The sequence below is a fragment of the Plodia interpunctella genome, chromosome 14 (assembly GCF_027563975.2).
Source record: "Plodia interpunctella isolate USDA-ARS_2022_Savannah chromosome 14, ilPloInte3.2, whole genome shotgun sequence".
In the NCBI taxonomy this organism is placed as follows: Eukaryota; Metazoa; Arthropoda; class Insecta; order Lepidoptera; family Pyralidae; genus Plodia; species Plodia interpunctella.
In genome coordinates this window covers 3,598,233-3,622,587 of record NC_071307.1, presented here as the reverse complement: position 1 = coordinate 3,622,587, position 24,355 = coordinate 3,598,233, and the positions used below count along the sequence as shown (strand labels likewise).

Here is a 24,355-nt window from a genome sequence, read left to right as displayed (position 1 = left end):
TTAATTTATACTGACATATTGATATACAATCATTTCACTTTCGTATAGCTACCATAATACCTTATCAACAAAAACGTAGTCTAATAGTAAACTTGGTGAGCTCTCAAACTTGGTTTATTCGTTTGAATCATTTTGGTTTTGCAAAATGTCTTAACCAATCCTCTTTAGTAATCTTGTTATGACCTGTCTAATGTCAAAGTCTAAGTCTAGTCTATTATCATATTAATCCTAGATTAATTATATAAAATTCTACGAAAGCTAGGATAATAGTTATTCGAATGTTCTTTATTAATAAAGAAATCGCAGTAAGGAACTTTAGACTTGGCTTGATTTTACCTAGAGATTTCATTACTTTCTTCTTCGAGACAACAGCTTCATCGAAACATGACCAGTTTTACAGAATGTTTTAGATGGGATTAATTCTACTGTATTCTAATCGGAAAAATCAAAATAAACTGTGTAAAGCGAGCCTGAAGTCCAAGTCGTAGATTAGATATGTAACCTGATACAAGGAGTGTGAACTGCCATCGGTTGTGACGTGGTCGTCACAACACTGGCTCCGTGATCCGATGTGACGGCACTGGGTAACGACCGGTGACGTGTATCAGTTTGGAAGGTCTATATCTACGTCTGCAGTCATTCCTCAAGTCTATTTGAATATAATATAACTATTAATAGCATAAAGACGATGTTTTCTTGTTAAATAAAAATAAAATATTGACTAACGTTTCTTATACATAGTTACACAATGTGTCTTGTTGTTGTTACATCTTGTGACAAATGCACTTGCTTATCAGCAACCCATCACCGAATTTGCGGGTGACACCGTTGAATACCACGGAAGTGTAAAAATAAAAACTTGTATAGAAACAGTCTCAATTTGCACTTTAGATATTATTCATTACAATAATTCTCAAACTAAAATACCTAGCTGTTTTTATAAACGTAATTTAATTAATAAATATTACTTCGATGAAATTTCAACCTTTTTCTCGTTTAGAACCTCATGCCTACTTGGAGCTGTGTGCGATGTAGGTATCCTTATCTATACATCAAGCCACGTTCAATAAATTAATGAGGAACTAAGACATTTGTTTACTATAAAATCAAAACATTAAATAAAAATCCAACAAAAATAGCCATCCAGAAGATACCTAAGATGACCGAAATGATCAGCTCCTAAAAGTGTTAATTATTATTCGGACACTCTAGTCCGACCGATCCGTCCCAAGCAGGTACCTATATTCGCTTCCATTTTAAAGGTATTTGGTTGCTACGGATATGATTCGACTGTCTCTATTTATATCATGTCGCAACTAAATGCTTTGGGCCTTTGAATTCATGTAAGTAGGTATAATACAAAAATGGGTCACTCACGTGTGATTATGATAGAAGACAATTTTCAACACTAGAACGTATTTTTATATTAAGTCTATTTTACGCTATAAATTCTGTGTTCTCCCATTAGTTTTAACAAGTTAATATCCATGTATTTTATTTATCCATGTATTTACTAATGATTGAAAATTATTCTATATATATTTTATTTTGTTATTTCAAGTTACATATACTATAGTTGTTGTACAATAGCTTGTTCAAAACTTATAGGCTGTTATTATAACAAAAAATAGATAACGCAAGATGTTCTTATGTCGAATTTATTACTCAACTCACGTCACTCTTACGCAAAACAATGATCTTAAATGAGCGCTAATTCCGTTGTGAAACAGTTGATCTTCATAGCACAATTTAGAAGAGAGAGTTTGTCATCAAAACGCAGAGATAATTAGGAGCGAATGGCGGTAAACTCCATGACCAGAATGTGACCAAATGGTTTTGTAGCGGTCGTAATTGTGGTACCATCACTCTGGGTTTTGTTCTTATTGCTTTGCGTCTCGCTGGCCACGGCTCACTTGAGCAGCATACAATGTTGACAGTACAGATGTTGATAATGCATTTCTTAGAATATGAACTGCTATTGATTATGGCAATTTCTCCCTCTCCTTTAGTCTTGTTCCTCACTGCTAAGGCGTTACTAAATATATTATCTTAGTGGCGAGTGCACCAGATCAGTTAGAAAACGACGTTACTGTGTAGCTGAGATGAGATATATTTTTTAATTTTGTTAATTTGGTAATGCGTCATACCTACCTTGTAAATTGAGATCCAGTTTGACTGATATTTCATGTCACTGTAAATAAATATTTCTATTTCTATTTTTGTGATAATACGTTAACGGGCAGCATTCTGGACGCATACTTTGTTATTGTTTAAGGCACCATATTTACTACGTCAATTACAATAAATATTATTCATTTTTATTAGTCATAATATATTATCATAAACATGAATGAGTGCCAGAGTCGACAACATTTAGAAGTCGGTCCATAAATTACTCACACATACTATACCTCGTTTGTACATAATGTTCCATATTTATGTGCTTTATTAGAAGCACTGACAGGTCATCAATAAGGACCAAGGAATCGTTGCCTCATCAGCCTGAAACGATGCAAATACTAATGCACTCTTCATCGACGCGCGAAGTCAATTTAATACCGGCTGTCGTACATACAGAACCATCCATATTCAAGCAACCACAAAATGTTTCCCTGAAAAATTTCATAGTCTAGCGTTCTTTGGCTCACGAGTCTCCTTACTCACAAATGTCACTGAGGATTTACGCACGATCGTAAATCAAGATGACGGGCGTCCCTCTCGCCTCACCCTGCTGCCCACCTGCGCCTGCGCACCATAATTGAATATTTCACGCGCCTCTCTCAACACCTCAAGTTCCGAGATACAATGTTATATTTTATAGCCCCGCGTATTGTGTTAGGTCCTAAACTGCTGATGAGTGATCATACGAAATGCATTAAGTTTTAAAAGCAATATTTCACATGATTGGAGAGGAGTCGAGGAGTTAGCGACTCGAGTTTTATGGTGATTTGTTTCCGTATTGAAATGCGAGTTTTACGTCGTCTTTGTGAGAGCGACACCGATATTGAGACGTCGTCGTGGAAATGTATGACAGAACGTGCAAATAAAATGAGGTAAAATATACGCATATCGGATTAGGTGAAGGTATATTACGAGAATCAGTATTCTTTGGATATTTAAGTGTATTCAAATCTAATTAAAGAGCATAATGTAGCTTAAATTTACGCTTTCATTGTTTAATAAAATTACATTGGATGTGATGCATGTAACTTACTAGTTAGTATCAGTGGCGAAGTGGGAAAAAAGATGACACGACATGACTGACCATTATAACAGGATAAACATGTCATAAAATATGTAATACACAATACATTGCATGTATCTAATTTTGTTAAATGAATTTTGTACAATTTAGAATGAAAATGACAAACATTTGTTTCTGATACATGTCAAATAGAATTCGTCGTCGAAAAAAACGTCAAATTTTAAATTATGTAGTCTTCAAAACTTTGCTGCTTGCATTTCAAAACGATGTCTGCGGAGAAGAAATGCCGAAATAATTCAACACATCATTTTCTAAATAAATCCCAACATTACTCACACCTTTTTTAAAATTAATTAATAAATATGAATATGGACAAACCACACAAATTGAGCCCCAAAGTAAATTTGAGACTTGTGTTATGGGATACTAACACAACGAAATTTATTTATAACATATACATATTATAGATAAACATCAAAGACCCTGGTCAATCTGAAAAATATGATCCATCTAGACCGACCGGGAATCGTACCCGGGACCTCCAGTGTAGCAGTCGGCAAGGTGACCTAAGTATATCGTCATACACCTTTCTCTTCACTAACCTAAAGGCATTCGTTTTTATAACAGCCCTATAATAATACTTAAGCTAAAAAACGAAATAAAACATTACGTCAAAATGAATAGTCACGCAGTGCAATACCGAAATTAAACAGGGTTGAAATCAGTCATTTATTCCAAATCGAGTGCTCGCTACACGCGAATTATCTGCATTAGACATGTTAATCCACTCATTTTAACTGTAATTTTATTCGGTATTTATCGGTGCATTCATTACTGGCGACCGCAAATCGGGCGCTCAAAAAGCTCGCTATTTTCACCATTGCATCGACGATAGTTAGTGCCTCCCTGTTTGATTGTAATGCAGATTACTATGTACTTATAACGATTTTAGCTAAAATAATTACTTCAATGCAGAATCTAAACACATGTAAAGTCAAATTTTCAAAATAAACGTTATTCTATACATACATAAACAAGCTCATCAGTGTGAACAACTTTTGCTAATACACAATTTCTTGAGCTTGGTGATCGCAACCGTCAAAGCGTTCAGAAGAAAGAGAAAGAGCTACGCTCTTTTAGAATTTTTAAGTTTCTATTGTTTCATTATAAATCTGATCACACAATAAAATGATATATAATTTTGTTTTTGTTTTTTGTTTCAGGCAAGAGTTTTTCATTGACGATAACAATACTGACGAACCCACCCCAAGTAGCAACATACCAAAAAGCCATTAAGGTCACCGTGGACGGACCCCGGGAACCACGATCCAAAACTAGTAAGTATTGTATACTAATAAAATACACAAAAATGCATATTTATATATACATTTTATTGCACATGGAATACGTATTTTATTTCCTTGTTTTGTCTGTATATTTTGGATATACAGACAAAACAAGGAAACAAGGGACTGCTTTAGTAACTAGATCAAAAATTGAAATTGAATTATAGGTAACCCTAATTTCATAAAGCTTACAAATACAATATAGATTTCAGTAAACTTTATACCTATTTCGAAATTCCACGTTGTATAAAAAATAATATTTGATTCAACGGAAACAAAAGTTCGTAAACAAGTGAATATTACGTCTATTATTATCACACAATTTCGAACGATGTTCAGTATTGCTGCGGTATCGCCATGATAAGTATTTTCTTCCCACGGAACCGCGATACCGTACTGGGTCGGACGAAGGACGGCCATGTTACGTACTATGTTAATGTGTTATCATTTCATTTCACATTATTTTGCTTCCGAAAAGAGATATGAATAAGTATTTTTATACCGGAGGTGTGTCTTTGTGACAATTTGTAACATAAACATACAATTGATTGTTTACTTCATTTGATCGTTTACTTCATTTGATTGTTGCGTGGATTCGATTTTACTATCGAATCCGAAAATTAAATAATGCATCCACTTTTACCGAATTCAATTAATATCCAATTCCTTTAATATCTGCCAAATTAATTGATAATATTACTGTCTTCCGCCACCGCCGTACCGGTCTTGTCACGCACGCGAGAAACGACTGAAAAGAAGTCAAAATATCGACGAAATTGGCTGGTGTAAAATACTGAGGGAAGAGAAGGATATCTCATTAACCTTTGTCATAAATTATGAAATTAAAATTGATAATTTAATAAACTTCATTGAAATAAAGCTTTTGGTTACACACTAGACATCTATATTTTTCATTTCACATGATAGTACGTGCCTACAAACTGGCTTAATAGTTTACCTAAGTTTTTCTTTTTTTACACTGTAACTTAAATTCATGATAAAAACATTTGATTGGTGGTAATTTAACTCCTCCAATATTTTACGTCAAATTGTATGATTATACTTATAAAAATTAAAATAATATTTCCTTAGTGTGCATATGTGCATCCTTAGTGCCAGCATAAGTTATCGGCTGATTTACCGCAACCCTTGTGTTCTTGTGACGTTAACTGGAGTGTGTTCCCTATAGTTTCTATATTTTGGAGGAACTATCGTCGAAATTGGCTGGCGGGCGAAAAAACACGTTACGCCATATGGAGCAGCAGAGCCGGCGGCAAACAATAGTGAAATTATATCTGTAATAAGTTGCACTCACGCACGGCTCACAACTGCCTCGCAGGATCACCTTTGTGCTCGCGACTGTAATAACAAATATACATTCACATACGAACACAATACGCTGTTGTGAGGACTTATGCTGTAGCATACATTTTCATATTTTCCGACTTTCAAGAAAAAATATTCTTCTTTCCATTTAAAGCACAATAAAACATCATGAGTATGTCGGAATTAAATCCGAAATAACTCAGAAATATTAACAATAAATCGTTGGAAAACTTTATATAATTATGGACAAGATTAGAGAAGCCTGTCCTCGAAACGTCCCTATCGTCGAAATAACAAACGAAAACAAAGCCCACCCTTCATTTAACGAAATTATCGCAATGCATGGCTTAAACCCCGCTGAATATCAGACAAAGACTGAACAAAAGCAAGTACTTAGCGAATAAGCCCCAAAGTCCACGGGACAAGAAAGGAATCTCGCGTGCACGGACTTAAAAGTTTAGTTAATAGACTTAATTTGTAGGTCCTGCCGTAAGCCGCTTCAGTGACCCTCGCCGAGGGATGTTAACGCGCGATTAAATATCGACATCGATAATTACTATATAATATAGTTTGGACTATTTGTTATTTGTTATGAACTGCATTATGATTATGCTATCGTATTAACTTTATAATATGGTACTGTTTAACTGTAACTGAATTAATAACCAGTAATGGTATATGTTAAAAATAAAAATACATAAATTTAAACATAATTTCAGTTTCATTCGAAGATTATTGTATAGCAACTTTGAAAAACATAGATATACAATTGGAAAATTACAAACGAGTTTAATATGTGACAGTAACCAGCCGTTCGCCAAAAATAAAAACAAAATTTCTTCTGACTTCTATAGGATCAATTATAACTAAAATAAAAAATAATGGTAGAATAAATAGAACTATTAAATCAACCTGGCATGTTTAATTAATATTTTATTTCTGTGATTTAACTCTACTAGATAATGTGTCTAGCAAAATCAAAACATTTATTCAGAAATCTGATGTTTCAACATCTTCATGTCAAATTTTAAATTGTACATGTTCATCAAAGCTACAAACTACTAGCACGTAAAATTGTTATAAAAATTATTATTTTATCGTTCGTCAACGTTCCGTATCCAATGCTATTTCTACTCTACTATTGTATAACAATAATTAACTCCCGGCAATTGTTTTCGTCGATTTTCGATATAATTGCGGCATCGATATGTTTTGTATTGTGTAAACTCATAAACTAATTATGTGCTTATTTTTTTTATATACAAGGGATATATATAATTGCAGCGGTGCCTTTTCGAATAAAGGCCGAGGGCCGACTTTTAGGACCTGGCCAAAAAAATACCACCTTTCATTCTAATAAGGTGACTGACACGTTGTTATTTGGCAGTGAACACAGGAAACGATGTTACGATTGCTATAATTGATTTTCTATTTTATTGGCAATATTTATTCCTTTCTTATATGTCAGGTGATATAAAAAAATATTAGAAACTAGTACTCAAGTTAAATTTATCTGTATGAAATTTTAGAAAAAATATTGCTTGTGACCATAATAGGTATTTAGAATGTGTGTAAAGTTAAGAATTTATGATAATATTAAATTAAAAATGTTAAAAACACATTGGTTTTAAATACACTCGTTACATTGACAAAATTTTCCACAAATAACTCTTGTATGCAACAAGATATTGTTGGATTTACTATGTATATCGAAGCTTAGGCGATAATAAAACCATGTGTCAAAAATGTCATTTGTAAAAACCTTTAATTTTTATCACAGGTACAAATGTGACCCACTCCCTCCGAAGTTTCGGCTGCCATCGGACGCTGATGATCGACTCGGCCCTGCGAGGCATGGAGTACAAGAGTCCCCCAGAGAGGAGCATACGAGCCATGTCGCACGACGAGAGGGAATACAAAACCAACGCTAACCTGCCTACTGGTGGTAAATCTTTATTTTATTTATTTACTACCGGCAAACCATCAGTTTTACCAGCTTATAATATTATTACTTGCTTTTTTAATTTTATGCACAGTAGCGCTATCAGACTATGTGACCACATCCTACGGGAATCGCGTTCTTATGGGATAAAAAAATACATACTTACCCTAAAAGAAAATGCTAATCTTTGACTTGTAGTACACGAGCATCAGGTAGTTGACATGGCGCTGTATAGTGCTCGTATAATAATGTGCGTAATAGCTGGTCGTCATTAGTGAGCAGATTGCCGCGCTGCTGATGAAAGTCGCCGAGATTGCCTTGTAAACGCCCCATAGCTTATGAACTAGACTTGTGAATGTGTAGACACGGCATTGTTAAGTTTTTTTTATTTAATTTATAGTATCTTAATCTTAAGTTAACTAATAAATTATATAAATGCGAAAGTAAATTTATTTGTTTGTTTCACGCTTTATCTACTCAAACAATCTTCTTTGAAATTTTGCATACACGAAAAAGGACATAGACATAACTTTCATCCCCGAAAAAGAAATGTTCCTGCAGAATATTCACACGGGCGAAGCCGCGGGTGCAGCTAGTAGAGCCATACTTGGACTTACAATATCCAAGAAACATAGCTAATTATAATTTCGTTTTGTTATGAACTGTCTATTGCAATAATTCGGTTTGTCATTCAAATATTTTTTTTGATTATGCATTAAATTTTTGTTAATTTAAATGCCAAATAATGTCTATGCGAAAATTTGTATAGCTAATTTTGATGTTTGCTACTTGGGTTGACAATATACACAAATATATCCAGTGCATTGTAAACATCAATAAATAAAACTGATCTATCTAATAGATTAGTAAGGCAACTTGAGTTCTCGGTCGTCGGCAAATAAGGCGGTAGTCAGTTAGAGGGTCGTGATTGTGAGTGCAATGGTAATGAGCCGGGATATTAATAAATTTGACGCACTACTCCGTTTACAGTTATTTAGGGCAAATTACAAACAAATTACATCTCTACCAGTGTTGCCATGATTTACATGACCGTTTGCAACTGGCTTCTTGATTTTTAAAGTTTGGTATTATATTATAAATTTACATAAGTTTATTAAACACTAGTTTTTGCCCGCGGCTTCGCCCGCGTGATTTTATTTGCGAAAGCGGAAGCATGATTTTTCACCCCCGTAATTTGGGGGTTGACTTTTAAAAAAATGTAGCCTATGTTGGAACAGGGGTCTGTAACTATATGCATATCAAATAGACAGACAGTCTTTCGCATTTATAATATTAGTATGGATAGTATGAAAGTAAATTCGGAATATTTAATCAATTAATCAATCAATTTATTTGTCAAACATAGGTACAAAAATACAGATGTAAAAATCATAAAGGTTTAAAAAATCATAATTATTATGAATGTTGAAAATGAAACCATAACTAATCCTGAAAAGCGCACTTTTTGAGCCACATAAAAAACACAGATATAAGAAGATACTAAACTAATTTACCTCGTTTGAAACAACAATCATTTCGGTTCGTGCAAATGGTTCACCAGGGTCCCCCCTCTCTCTCCCCGGAGTTACGCACAGGCCAAGCTCCATCGGAACCTCCAATTATGAGGGGAGAACACCTTGCAGGAGCGGGCTGTGACGGCCGCGTCATACAAATATTTGGAATTAACCCCAACATATAATATTTTTAGTTACTAACCCTGTTATTATAAAAAAGTTAAGCTAAAGTATTTTTTGTCTCTTTCTGTCAATGGCAAATATAATAAAGTGCGACTAGAGACAAAACACTTTAACTTTTTTATGAATAACAGAGTAAGTAGATATATCAACGGATTCATATCTATCTATATATATTGATTTAATCGTATCTCAGAATACACAGAATATCCATTTAAGTATGTGTGTACAATGCAATTTATTCTAGAAATGATTAATAAATTAATCTAGAAATGTTCATGTTCTAACTCATAAATTGCTCTAAATATTCAAACGTAACCCGGGTCGTCGACTTCTAGATAGCTTTGAGAGAAAAATAATAACAATAACGTCAAACGCGGAGATAAAAAAGCGACTCCGGCGCAGCGTCATTACAGCCAGGCAGCTTGGTCGTGAGCGCAGAGTTAAATACACACAGAAATGATTTGACACTAATATTACAAATATATATAAATATTATAATATATATATATAAAGTGAGAAGATAAAGTGTGAAGAGGTTATAAATAAACAAACTTAATTTCGCATTTATAATATTGGTTAGGATTTATGAATAAGAGTTTATTCACAAATCCTCAATTCATTGACACCAAAATCATTGCAAATTGTAGGCACAGAGGCCATTTCATGTAGGGCAACATGTATCGATTTATCTATTTAAGTATTTCATTACGTATCTCAGGTTACAAGTCCATTTTAGTCATAAAAATATTCACAGAAAATTGAAATACTTATATAAATAATATTGTACTCATCTAATTAATTATTCGTATATTTTAAAACGTTAAAATTATCACTATGTATGAAAATACAACACACGAATGCAATTTATCCAGTGATAAAAACAGCCAATTTGTTTCGAACACGGAAATCTTAAAAGGTGTTACAATTTCATCTACAAAAATAACTGTACAGATAATATCCATTTGGGAAAACATTCAATCCGTGAAACAATATAATAAGTATTATATCGCGCCTTATTTCCGGTACAATATTTTCGATTTGATTGATCAATTTCGATGATCAATATCTCGGGCGCCGTGATTGGCTACCGATCGCCTACCTGTTCTTCTATTGCTATACTTTTCTCTGTTCACGTTACAATACACCTAAATTGTCAGTGCTTTTATCTAGAAATCGAACTGGGCGTGCTATGTACAGCGAAGTCGATTTAATAGTTGTGAGGGTACCGGCGCGTATCTCTGTGGTTACACTTACTCAAATAAAGTCAATCTTGGGGCGAGAGGGTCCGTGTGAAAATTTGATAACGAAACTATAGATCGATGGGGCTGCAGGCATCGAGGGGCAATAGCTGCGGTTACAATCCATGCTACTGTGGGATGTAATAAGCGGCTGCGGATTCGCCGGCGTCAAAGATAGTTTACGCCCGGGCGCAAACCCATTTGCCAGATGAGGCTACGCCGCGCGCCGGGCAAAATCGTTTATGCCTAATTTATACCCGGGCTTAAACCCATCTTTGGTCAGCGGCGTCGCCGCCCACATCAGCCCCGCACGCGCCTACATCACACCAGATGATATTACTAACGCAATTCCCTCCACACATGATAAACAACAACGATTTCTTCGAATAGACTTTAAAAATACAAATTTTTGATTAGGCACGTACACTGAAACGTCTTTATCCAAGGATTCCGTAATGACCGTCGACAAAAAACACGAATGGCTTGTCAGAAATAGTCGATAATTGGAGCTGCTGACTTCTTGGAGCATTAAAACTATTAAAATGTATGAGGGCGGAGCGGTGCGGGCGAATTAAGCTCGGTGGCCACAAACCACAGCTTCTGGATGCGCTGGACAGTTACCGAGTATCGATACGACGATTTTACAATTAGCTTCTTTATTGCTAGCGAGGTATGTGTACCAAATCTTTACCTGCTTATAGTTTATACAGGGAGAATGAACTTTTATTTTGAAACATTTATTATTTTAAAACACCCGTAAAATTTTCACAGGAGATTTGGATATTGAATAGAGCAACTCAAAGAAACCTTTATAGCAGAATTATATTGAAAAATATTTACTAAACTTACTTAAATATTTACTTTATATGGAAGAATGAAGGAATAAATGAAATTTTGAAAGTTAAGTAGGTATTCCATAGGAACTAAGTATTGAACATTTAGAGTTTTAGATCGTCATCACTAATGTGGGTTTATATATGGTAAGAAGCTTTATATTTTCAGGCATAGGCTTCTGTACCTACTAAATAATTTTGAAATCACTTATGTAAAATTATATCACCCATGTCGGATCGATCATTACATCACAAACAAATAAAATCTGAGCTTATATTTAAAAAAAAGAAAAAGTTGAAATAAAATTAACAGCCTTCTAAAACTCCATCCTAATTTTGTGTCCAAAAAACGAAATGCGTGTAGCGATCAACATTAACGCAGTGTTGTCGAAGCCCGCCGTGTCCATTACTCAACTTATTTACCCTATTAGCGTCCTCCCCCCCCCCCTCATTTAGAATCCGCCACTATTTTCCATCGGCTACATTTTCTACATTTAAATTTTAGCGAACTTGTTAGGGCGCGTTACGTCACGGCGACCGCAAGATTGGTTATTTCGGTCACATAAGCAACACTACTAGACTTAGTGCTGTAGGATATTATATCCTACTAATGTTATAAATGCGAAAGTTTGTGAGTATGTATATGTGTATGTACGTTTGTTACGCGAAATCTACTGGGCGGGTTGTTATGAAATTTGGTACACTAGTAGAATATAACCTGAAGTAACACATAGTGTACATTTTATCCCGAAATTCCCACGAGAGTGAAGTCCCGGGGCACTGGTAGTATATACATAAATGTATAAGAAAAATAAAATGTAGAAAGTTTCAAAAAGATACACGATGCTAATTATTTAAAAAAACTACATTAAAAAGAAACGCCTTTTTTGACTCTTCAGAAATCCATCTAAACTAAAGATATTGTAACATTATACCTGCTGTTGCAGATTCTGTTATCATTATTAGATGCTAATCATTTAACCAAATAGGTACTACTCAGATGTAACAGATACGTGCAAAAGCTATCAAACGCTAGCATAAAAGGCCGGCCTCGGCAAAAGGAATATTTTTTTCAAATCCCTTGCTTTCCATTTAAAAAATCATAATTCCAAGTACATCGTACAGAACAGCTCATTAAGAAACAACAAAGCCTATTACTCCAATATCTCCCTTCCGGCCTTGGATCAAAACGATTGCACTTATCGATGGCGAGGATTTTGTTTTACCATCGATTATGGAATCACGAGCACGTACCACGAACGAGGCATTATCTGCAGCCCTGGGTCAGGTGGCTCTCCAGGCGTAATGTCTCGCATTTGCGGTCTCAAGGCAGGATACGCGCTTGTACCGTAATGAGCAACACATAACGAAACCTTACAAATAATTCCACCCACGAAAAAAACATACCGAATCACGTACTCGTATCCTTCAGAGGAAAACGCGTATCGGATAGCACCGTCCATTTTCTATCCCTTTCTTTTACACAAAAACTTGTTTGTTGAAGCAGGATAGGAAATTAATATTGGCCGTTCATATCGGACGATACATTTTTGAGGTGTCGGGCTCAATAAGTACAATCAATTATAGTTCTACGTGTTGCACGGCTGCCTTCTGTCGGTAATATGTTTGAGTTTGTAAAAAATTATATTGGAAAATGGAAGCAATTTTCGTATATTTATGATATTGGCCGAGACCTATGTGAACTGTTTATAAAGTAACTATAGAATTCGTTTGATGAAGACCTAAATTTATTTTGGTTTAGAACTACATAAGTCGAGCGGTGTCCCGTCAGGCGGTATGATCTGATTATCTCAATGAGAGAACACGGGCAGTGCACAAAGCCAGCGCACACAAAACAGTGGAGCAGCTCGTTTTACGTACTCGTTCAATTTATAATTGAAATTAACTCGAAAGTACAGATTTTTATTTCAGAGTACCTATATCATGTAAACCTAACTAAGAACAAGTACATCTTTAAAAATTTTAAACCATCGTCGGTCCCCCGAAAAGCAGATAACATATATGTTGTTTAAAACAACTAAACATTCACGATTATAACCTATCAGAGCTTCAATGAGAACTATGGATAATAGCCATCACTCTACATTACTTCCTCATAGATGCAAAACGACATAGAAGAACGGTTAATGCGTCAATAAAAATAGCAATAGCTGCCATTCCTTGCGTACCGAGATGTGATAGGTAACGCTAGCCCGCGTATCGCGTGTTCTCGGATAAGATTACGCGTTCGACCGGCTGTATCAACGGTCGTCAATCGGCCGGATCCATTCCGTGTAACAATACCTTCGGTGTGGCCGCGGAACCAGCGATCAAATATTTTGTATCCAAATGAGCGTAGATTTGTCTTTGTAAAATATAATTTGTTTATTTCCTCGACATGCATACAAGAATATTCGCAGTAATATTTGTTTGCCTCACTCTCGTTCACGGCAATGCCTAGCAAGATGAATATGATGTTATTGCAAATACATTAAATGAAATGAAAGCTCTGAACAATATAACTACAATTCTGTTTACAATGTAAACTCCACAAATAAAAAAATAAAAAATTATATCCACATTCCTGAATAAACTGACTAACAGGACTTGAAAACTTTGCTTGACCGTCTGTCTGTACCTTCCGGTACATGGGTCATGGGCTTATCTTTCTGATGTTCAAAACGGACGGCGCAGATTAAATATGTCTTACCCTTAGATGCAGAATGCGAATGAAATGGTCAGCAATCGAAACATAGCTTATGAGACAAATTACTTGTACTTACTCACTTCCAATCGTGTATTTAGTGGCCACACTTCTAATCTTGGCAACTTACATTACACAGTGAACGTGTCTTAGAAGCAAACGCATTGAACCGCACAATGTTACCGTTTGTGTTTTATACGATTGAAAAGTCACCACTTACCATTACTCGACCTTGGTTCTAGTCGGTTAACGCTCAACTTAATATACGAAAGGTTTTCATCTTCTAGAAAGGCAAAGATTTGAATATTCATTTTGTAGGATGTCATTGTGTGCATATAGATCTGAGTCGAACGTATGACTCGATTCAAATCCAAATTTGAATCTTTAATCTTTATCGATTCTTATATATAAATACATCGTTTTCAAAAATGATACAAATTGTTGTGAACCAAGAAGAAAAACTCAATCTACTCTCATTCTAGGTTATAACCAACAATCTCCTACTTCTATTTCGAGTCCGTCGGATCTGGTGGATCTGACCGATCGTACGATACATTATTAATTTACCCATTAAACTCATATCACATAGAATGTATTTAGCGAAATTCTCACAACCAGGACGTGGCGCTAGTAATATATGTGCGTGTGGTCTGAGGGCCCACTTCTTGAAATTCTATGAAATCTTGGGATTTAGTGAACATTCCAAAAGAATTGTGAAATATATGTAGAATGATATTCTGTAAAGCAAACATAAGATCGCATCTGGAAGGCCTTAGTCAAGAGATCCACAGCTACGACTATTTCGATGATAAATGTTGAAAAGTACTGATTCTGTAAGATCGTTATAATACAGTTGGAAGCCGTGCGCGGCTGCGGTCGGCTGCAACTCCTAGAGCACTATCATTACGGCTCATCACGGCTACCAAGATGCGCCAGCAAAAAACAAATCAATAGCAACACTGCCACACTGTTTTACACTACCAACACGTAGTTTTATAATTCTGCGTAACTCTCGCTTGGATAACTTACTATACTTTACTTACAAAACTTACCTGCTGACCAAAATTTCTGAAAAATATTTTTTACTTGGTTGTTTATATTTTATTTGTAACTAGCGACCATGTAACTATAAACAGTAATTACACCTACACCTTCCTCAGGAATCACACGATCAAATTCAAGTGTAATTAATTCTTATTACTAACGTTTACACCTTAGTTGCACTTATAGTTCGAAAAGTAAATAAAAGCTCGAATAAAATCTTTGTAAATAAGATTAATCTTAGAAACTTTAAAACTCAATAATCATCCAGTATCTAAGAATGATCAGATGATCCTGCAAGCTGAGGCAGGACCCGTCAAGCGCACAGGATGTATCGCATTACGCCCTGTTACGATGTAAGTGATCACCGACAAAAACTCAACAAAACAACGAGGGGTGAGAAATCTTATACCAGCGTAATGAGATTTGTACAGCTTCGACCAAATATGCACTTTCCCAAGGTACTGAGTATTCGTATAATTTCTCACGTTATGTATTTATTTGCGTCAGTCCTTTGCATTCCTATCTGCTTCATTATTGCGTTAAAAATAAAAGAAATATGTTGTACCTAATGAAGCAACAAGGAATAGATATTAGATATTTATTGGCTTGTTTATTGATCATCTTTATAATGGCTTCATATGTATTGCTATTCTGGGCTTTGTTAGAGATGTCACAGAGTGTTTTCCGTATTTTCAGTTTGCACGAGTGGAACATGAGGTCAACACAATTTAGCAATGGACCAGGACCTAGATGCTAACATCTACTTAGAGTGTCACCTTTTTTAAACAGTCATTACTTATTTTTACATATGTTTGTTTGGAACTTATAAAGCTACTTATAATTTCCACATAACAACATCACGTTTTTGATTATTTTAATTAATTGATTATTAACGTGTTATGACATGTCATCAAGCCCTCAATGAGCTAAGCACACACAAGTGTAACAAGAACGGGCGGCGCGATCAAAGGCGCTAATTAGCCCCCACCCCTAATCAGCGCGTCTGATTGGTCCAGACACGTGTTTGCATTCGACAAGTTTACTTGACAAGCCATTGTTCATATCAGTAATGATTGTTGCATACTTACGTTAAAAAATCTAGGCTTAAAAATTGTGTGTGAATAAAGATGATTCGATAATTGAAAGCCATCGAAACGAAACGTGAAATGGTGTCAATATAAACGACGCTAGAAGGAGAAGGCGTCAAAAAAAAGAGGTTAAAATGATGGCTGTGAATAAACAAACAGCGAAAGGTGGACGTCATCGATGGGGGCAGCGGAAAACTTATAGTTAAGTAATGAATTGACGTCAATTGACGATAGTAAAGGAAACTTCCACATTTATCCCGCATGATATATGATGATAATAATAATAGCAGTTTCGAACGACACAATAAATGAATTATTTTCCCAGCTCATTTCCGTGCGGATTTTCCAAAGAGCGTTTTATTTTCGCCGGTATACGGCGCGATGTTTTGACAGATCCAGAGGTGTGGGGTTGTTAATGTGACATTACTGCGTCGGGGTGCTCGGGGTGTGAGGTGAGGGTCGCGGGGAGCTGGTAATTATCCCACGTCACCGGCAGGCCTAGGCTCCCTGTCTACCTACTATGTTAATGCCGGCAAACTGCTTTCATAAATCTGCCAAGTGAACAAAGACTTATATAAATATAAATAGGTAGCTTTCGTTTCACGTATTATTTTCATATGAGATTACCTTCTAATTGGTTTACTAGTGTATATAATATTTATTTATACTTATGCATTGTTTTCATTTTTCTATGACTATATTATAATATAGTCATAGAAAAATTATTCTGAATATTGGGTTTTTTGTTCTGAATATTAGTATAATATGGAAAATATTATTTTCCAAACATTGTTCTGGCCCCAATCAAAGTGATGTCTTGCATAGCTTTGACTCTCCTATCCAAATGATCCGTCATGGTTAAAACCTTTAATTTCAAAAATAATAACTATTAAACTACTTTTTCGGAAGTCTGCATACAACTTTGCCTACCAAACCATTTATTCATTTAGTTATTCAAAACTTTGGCTCAGTTTGTTTTTAAAAATATTAGTATGACTCTCATTAGAAGATTACTCCTTTGTTATACGTTCCTTCATTGAACACATTTACAAAATGGGAGCAGATATCTAAAAAATTATAGCTCTCTTACGATGAGTACATAGATACCGACTTAATTAATTTATCATCGTATTTTGTACAAATGCGGCCACATCATTATTTTAATAATTAAATCGCGAACCAAATGAAATTGGAAAATTCTAAATGGATCGTCAATTTGGTAACGCCGCGGTTTTCCTAGGGCTGTAACATTGTTATTTTGCAGTATTACTACATCGCGACCACAGGCCAATCTGATGGCCGCTTTTATTTAGATACCTAATTAAATATTTATTAAAGGCATATCTCAATTATAAATTAAACCGATTTTAATTTCATGTGCGAGCGCGCAAAATTAGGAACAGTGATCGGTCGAACCGCAAAATGAAGTGGGTTCGTTCGATTCGGCTCCACTCAAAATAACTAGGACATACAATTATAGCTCTTGTGTTTTTAACTTTAACAATCACCTTAGATATGAATTTATCGTAGGTGCTAAAAACCAATCAAGTAGCGTTCGTAATAATCTCTACTTAGAAAAGTATATAACAAATACATACTTAATGAACTTTACAGTAAAAGGAGATCAAAGCTAATGTTTCTTCAGATGTACATTATGTTTTCTTTGTAAATATTTATATTAGAATCTGTAATTGTAAATTGATTTACTTTTATTTTGTGTCATTTTTTAAAAGTTTAATTACTTATTACTTTGTTTTCAGCCAACATATCGCTAAAATGATTTCATGGATTACCATAAAATCACTTATGCAGAAATTTTAAATTAACAATTAAAATTTCTAAATATATTAAATGTATACTCTGCCACCACTCTGTATTTATTTATTTTGTAGTACTCTTGTGCCGGCACCGTAAATCATTATCCGATACTTTTATTGTGAATATCCCAATGCTTTATATTTTTAGTACTCATAGTATCACCAATTTACAACTTTATTTTTGATGATGCCTTTTTAAACGCCTCCAAATTATTTTAAAATTAATTTCATTGTACTTTTTACGTTTTGTATGTGCTGTTATCTCTGCCATCTGTATTATATTTACACTGCAACTTCATTCACCATATTGTGCTCAATCCTAACCAAAATAAATCCTTTAGTAAAGAATACGTAAACAGTATCTATTTTCTGGAAGTCCTAGCAATAAACAACAATAATATGCAAATCCAGCAGAATTTTCCGAATTTGTAACTCAAGATTGGACTCATTGGGTTTACCGTACAATTTACGTCACTCGTAGGCGCTGCGCATTCATGTAAAATAAAAATCGCAATAAAATTAATTAACTTTATGAACAAACAGATTCAATACTTATCAACTTATGTTCATATTTTGATTAAAATGCTTGAGTAAGTACCAATTGAAAGTTTGTTACACGATATCATCGCTTTCGCAGATCGTTTCGAACGCTACGATTCCATTTTTTTAAATTTTAACAAACACATGAATTAGTTTTACTATCTGACTTTAAAATAATTAATCTGTACTGTGGTGATGTCGATTTTATGAATAATTAATTTTAGAAATAATTCCTTCCTCAAGAAAATTGACGGTTCGTAATGACAGCGGGGCCGCAGCGGTCGAAACGCTCTGAAAACCCGCCTACCTACCTAAAGCATAGACCAACTTCCAGACCACTTGTTGGACTTGGAATCATGAGACACTATGTACTTTAAGATAAACAAAATTTTAATAAAATTAAAATCTGGCACAAATGTTAGCAAGCAGAAAACGAAAAGTATGACATTTTGTCTAAACAGCAGCGGGGCGCCGGTTAAAATCGACGTCAAATTTGACGGTGCAACTCACCTTTATTATTGTCACATCGATAGTTGACAATGCTTCTTCTTTTTTTCTTCTTCTTCCATGCTTCCGGAGATATGATTTTAAATATTTTTAATCAATCTTTATACCCATTACTCGTATATAAATCTCCCTCTCATCTGGGCGTTTTCTCGACTTTCCCCGGAACGTAGGAGCCCAGGGTCCGCTTTCCTACTTTTTCGTCTCCGATTCACACGTTCATCGACATCCCTAGTTTTCAGACCATTGTCACGCATATCATCCTTGACGACATCAAGCCAGCCACTTCTTGGGTTTGCCCCTTCTGCCAAGGCCAGGCAGGGAATTGATTCACGTGAATGTTGAATGAAATGTTGAACAAAATTATCATTAAATGACACGACTTTTTAATAAATTATTATTACCTCAATCTCCGATCTAACCTCATCTTCATTGGAACAAGTAGATGTACTATGCTTACTTACGACAACCAACTTATGCCTAAAATACCATTGGCATTCATACGATGTGTACGTGCCACCCATCGCGTAGTTCCTTCAAATATAAATACAAAGACATGTCGAGTCATCATTTATTGAGCCGTATATCAATTGTTGAATCATTGAACTTCAAATAAACTAACCAGTAATATATTTACAGAAATTGTTGATACAAGTACCTAGAACATATTTAATAACTATATAAATAAACAAATATAACTAGGCACCTAGGAACTTAATTATTGTCATGAATAGGTACCTACCTATTTAATAAAGTATCTAATCATCAGAATATTTGGATTATCTTGATAAAAAAATATTTTCCCCAGATATATCTCAAAATATGCAAGTAAAAATATGTAATCGCGTGTGCTTTTTGTAATATTTGTGTCACAATTTTCGCCGGTTGGCCTATTGCCAATACAAGGCTAATTTGTAAATAATGAACTTTCCCCGGTCAATGTCGCATGTGTCAAAGGGATTGAAGTGACAAAGGATGATTGTTTTTACAATTTGGCAACAAGGTCCCACTTTCGAAGATTTACTACACCATAATCGTATGAATCACAGGCAAACCCGGCGCGTAGGTATAATATACGACGTGACCTCCATATTAACAACATTATAACAATGATGTGCGTATTGATATTAAAATCTTTAGATATGCATTAATATATGGGTTTTTCAACACCAACCAATAGTCATTGCATAAATTTATGAAAAATATTTTAGAAAAAAACATTTCTAAAAAAAGTTAGGGTGGTTCGCAGAGCGTTTCGACCGCTGTGGCTACGAGGTCATTACAATCCGTCAATTTTCTTGAGGAAGGAATCATTTCCAAAATCAATCGTTCATAAAATAGACATTACTACAGTACAGAGTAATTAATGTAGGTACAGTCATAAGGTAAAACTCAATGACAGCGCGACCACAGCGGTCGAAACGCTCTGCGAACCACCCAATGCATAGCCTTTTAAACCATAATTCCATACAAAAAAGCGCACGCGCACGCGTTTTGCAGTCGGTGATCGAATTTGTTAATTGAATGAAAACCTCCACATGAGTTTTCTTTCATTAGTTAAACTCGACACTGTCCTACCTTTACTACTAACAAGGCAATTTTTTATTTGTCAAAGTACCTTGTACGCTTTGTCTTGTCTACTCAACAAATCTTCCTAAAATTTTGCATATGTAACACAAGAATCTACATTTATTGTATCTTCTCCAAATAAGACCGATCAACTGATCGGTCAATTGATCAGTTGATCGGTATATTCTTCGTATAGAAAGTTAAAGGTACCTAGGTACATGTTCTTATTCTCTTCTCACTATGTTTTGGAAGCAACCTTTATGTAAATATAATATAATGTAAAAACTTCGGCGAAGTGTCGTACTGTGCATAAGTACCTACACAGCGTGGCAATCAATATATATATATTTTTTTTTTCAATAATATTTACCTACATCAAATGCCTAAGCTTCCATATAATTTCTTTAGTATCTTTAAATGTTAATAGATTACGACGAAGGTTATTTATGTAGCGACTCATAATTTCACGTCATAAGTTTGAATCTGGATTTTCCTCTATACCCATTTATTTATCTTGAGGCTAACTTGGCTCGTGATGTTGTGACGTCACTCAAACCGGCAAGATTATGTTTATTTATAAGTTCCGAAGTAAACCGATGCGATATAGATTTTCCCATGCATTTATTTATAGATACAAAGTAGGTAGTTAATAGATCAGTCATTTCAATCCCGTTGTTCAAACATTCATCTATGAGAAAACCGTTAAGAAATGATTTCTAAAATACTCAATATTAAATTAATTTTTTTTTTTTAACCAATTCAAAACAGAAAATAAATCTTGAATGGCTTACTTAGTACAGTCTTACTGATATATAATTTTTGTCTATACCAGAGAGTAGCGGCAACATCCTAGGTGCCAGCGAGTGGAACACAGGCTACCCATCCACCCCCACGGTGTACCCAGCAGCGTATGGGTCCCTACAGCCGTCCTATTACAAACCTGAACCTACGATACACATACCTTCAGGTAATCTATACTATTATTATAAAGAGGTAAGCGTTTATGAGTTTGTATGTTTGCCCCGGGCAAGATCTAGTACTTCATATTTTTAATAACATTACAACTACCTCATGGAGCAAAAATGTCATGAAATTGATATGCTACATTTTGATATTATGCCAGCGATTTGATGTAAAAAAAAGAAAAGTGTATTTTTTTTGTATAGATAACAAGTACTTGATATTTACCAATTTCCACTATACGCAATATACCTACTTGATACCATAAACCATGGTCATTCGTCCATGGCATAAACATATAATATTACGATTTTTTTCAATTTGAGCTAGAAACCTAAGTACTAAAAATAGATAAAACATTGAGCATCATTTTCGCTTTAATAAAAACCTTTTTGTCACAAAGTTTTTAACGTAATGTGTGGTTATTGTTGTAATATCAATTAAAAAGGATATATAAATTCCATTACCCAATATGTAGTGATCAAAACCACAACCAACCGATGTATAAGTACATATTACTTGTAATGTAGACTTGCGCCAATTCTTATCACCTATATACCTATGTACATTTATACATTTGGCATGGTTGTAATAATAACGGTGCACATATTATTAATATTAATTTGCGATAAACAAACTTCCTCAATTTATAACCATGTAATGTAGCGGTTGACCGCAATGATAGTCACTGAATTATAGAAAATCCTAAAAGTGCATTGCTGTTCAAACCTCCAAGGAGTCATGTCACTACGCCCGTCCGCTATTTTATTGTGAGCCGTTGAGTGGTTCATTTATTTACTTATTTTTATAAAGACGTATGTATCTTACTGGTCAGTATTGGTTGCCTGCCGGACTACTACACGGAGGTACACAGCATGTAAAATTATCTTTTAATTTTGATCTTGGACATATTTATATTTTATAAAATATAGTACCTATCCCATAACACAAGTCTCGAACTTACTTTGGGCACAGTATAATAAAGAATATTAGTGTTGGGGATGTCTTGTATGTAATATATGTTACTATATATTTTGCAAAATTGATATCTATTTATCATCTTGTTTTAAACCCAAGTACTTAAATACCTTTAAGTGCCTACCTACGGTATCTACGTTTTGCAAACTTTTGGAACCTATAATCCAATGAAATAAATAAATGATTGATTTAAAAAAAAAGCTTAAATTTATTAACTTGAGTACATGTACCTTCCACAATACGTAAGTATATTTAAAAAAGTAAAGTTACTTAGCTGAATGCATTGATAAAGAGCAATCGGCGTTTTTGCTTTCATGGTAACAATGATTCATGAATTCGTCATCGAAAGTTTGCGATACCGACAATTAATTCATAGTATCAAGTTTCCAATTTAGTCTAAAATGGAGCAACACGTCACCAGAGGCCCCCACCTTTACACTAATACTTATGAAAAACAATTTTTGCGCTGTTTGACATGTTACATTTAGGCTATCTGATACTTTATCAACAAGCGGTGAAACAGGTCCTTACTGATATTTTATTATTATTTTACAGTGATACCAGAAATCCCTCTAGGGCATGCGGACTACGGGGGCTTCCAGACATCACCAGCGGCCTTCAAAGGCAGTCCGAGCAGCACCGGCGCTTCGCTGACAGACCTCAACACCCCAGCGCCTATGACGCCGCAGCGCTACGATCCCAGCTACTACAATAGCTGGTCAAACACCTACAACTACAATAATTACCAGTACAACAACTTAAATAATAACCCATCTTGCCTCCAATCCCACGCTCCTTATATCAACCCTAATACACAGATGATTCTACCAAACCTCTATTCCACAGTCAACCAAAACCAAATACATGTGCACCTCCACAGCTCAGGCGATAAACATAACCTAGAGCAGTACATACCGAGTGAGATTAAAATTAGCGATATCGATGGCGGAATATCGATAACTACAGAGTTACAAGGCAGTGGGGAAGGAGCAGGCCTAGTGCAAACTTGCGAGTCAGGAGAAGAAGGCAAGCACGGCCTCTACGGAGCTGGTAACCAGGAAGTGTGGCGGCCCTATTGACAGTACGCTAACCCTTACGAAGACAATCAACATTCCATTGTACATATTGTGATATAGTTACGTCATAGGTATAAAGATTTGTATAGAAATATTAATGTTAAACATTAATTATCTACGTAGCCGTTAATTGTTAATAATGCGTTAATTAAATTTAAATTTGAGAAATTAAATTAATTCACAATTTTTTCTGATTTTTATTTAATAGACTTGAGAAATACTAACCCTGTTATTTATAAAAATATAAAGCATTTTGGCTGGCTGACACTTCAGAAACTTTGGCATTACTTTATGCTAAATAATATTTGTCTCAATTATATTTAGCATAAAGTAATAAGCTTTATCTTTTTTATGATTAAGAGGTAAGAAATGGTACCTAGGTATAAAGTAAAATTTTACTTATTATTATTATGTGTGGTTGGTCCACCAATGTAGGGACCTAGTTCAGAATACCTACATGATATTGTGTCTATAATCTATGATTACAT

General features: G+C 34.8%; 1 protein-coding gene and 1 long non-coding RNA gene across 2 annotated transcripts in view; one reads left to right on the top strand and one right to left on the bottom strand.

Annotated features, from left to right (window-relative positions):
* LOC128675531 (runt-related transcription factor 3-like) overlaps positions 1 to 24,053 on the top strand; it is a 33,385-nt gene extending 9,332 nt beyond the window's left edge. Inside the window, exons 3-6 of the mRNA XM_053754998.2 lie at positions 4,429 to 4,542; positions 7,658 to 7,822; positions 21,686 to 21,820; positions 23,347 to 24,053. Of these exons, the coding sequence (XP_053610973.1) occupies positions 4,429 to 4,542; positions 7,658 to 7,822; positions 21,686 to 21,820; positions 23,347 to 23,870 (938 nt within the window). The 3' untranslated portion in view covers positions 23,871 to 24,053. The remainder of the gene's footprint in view (positions 1 to 4,428; positions 4,543 to 7,657; positions 7,823 to 21,685; positions 21,821 to 23,346) is intronic.
* On the bottom strand, positions 1,775 to 3,349 carry LOC128675532 (uncharacterized). Its single transcript, XR_008405291.1, has 3 exons — positions 3,215 to 3,349; positions 2,412 to 2,502; positions 1,775 to 2,191 (listed from the first exon to the last, which is right to left on the bottom strand). It is a non-coding gene; the product is annotated as an uncharacterized LOC128675532 (long non-coding RNA).
* Positions 24,054 to 24,355: the final 302 nt, after the last annotated feature.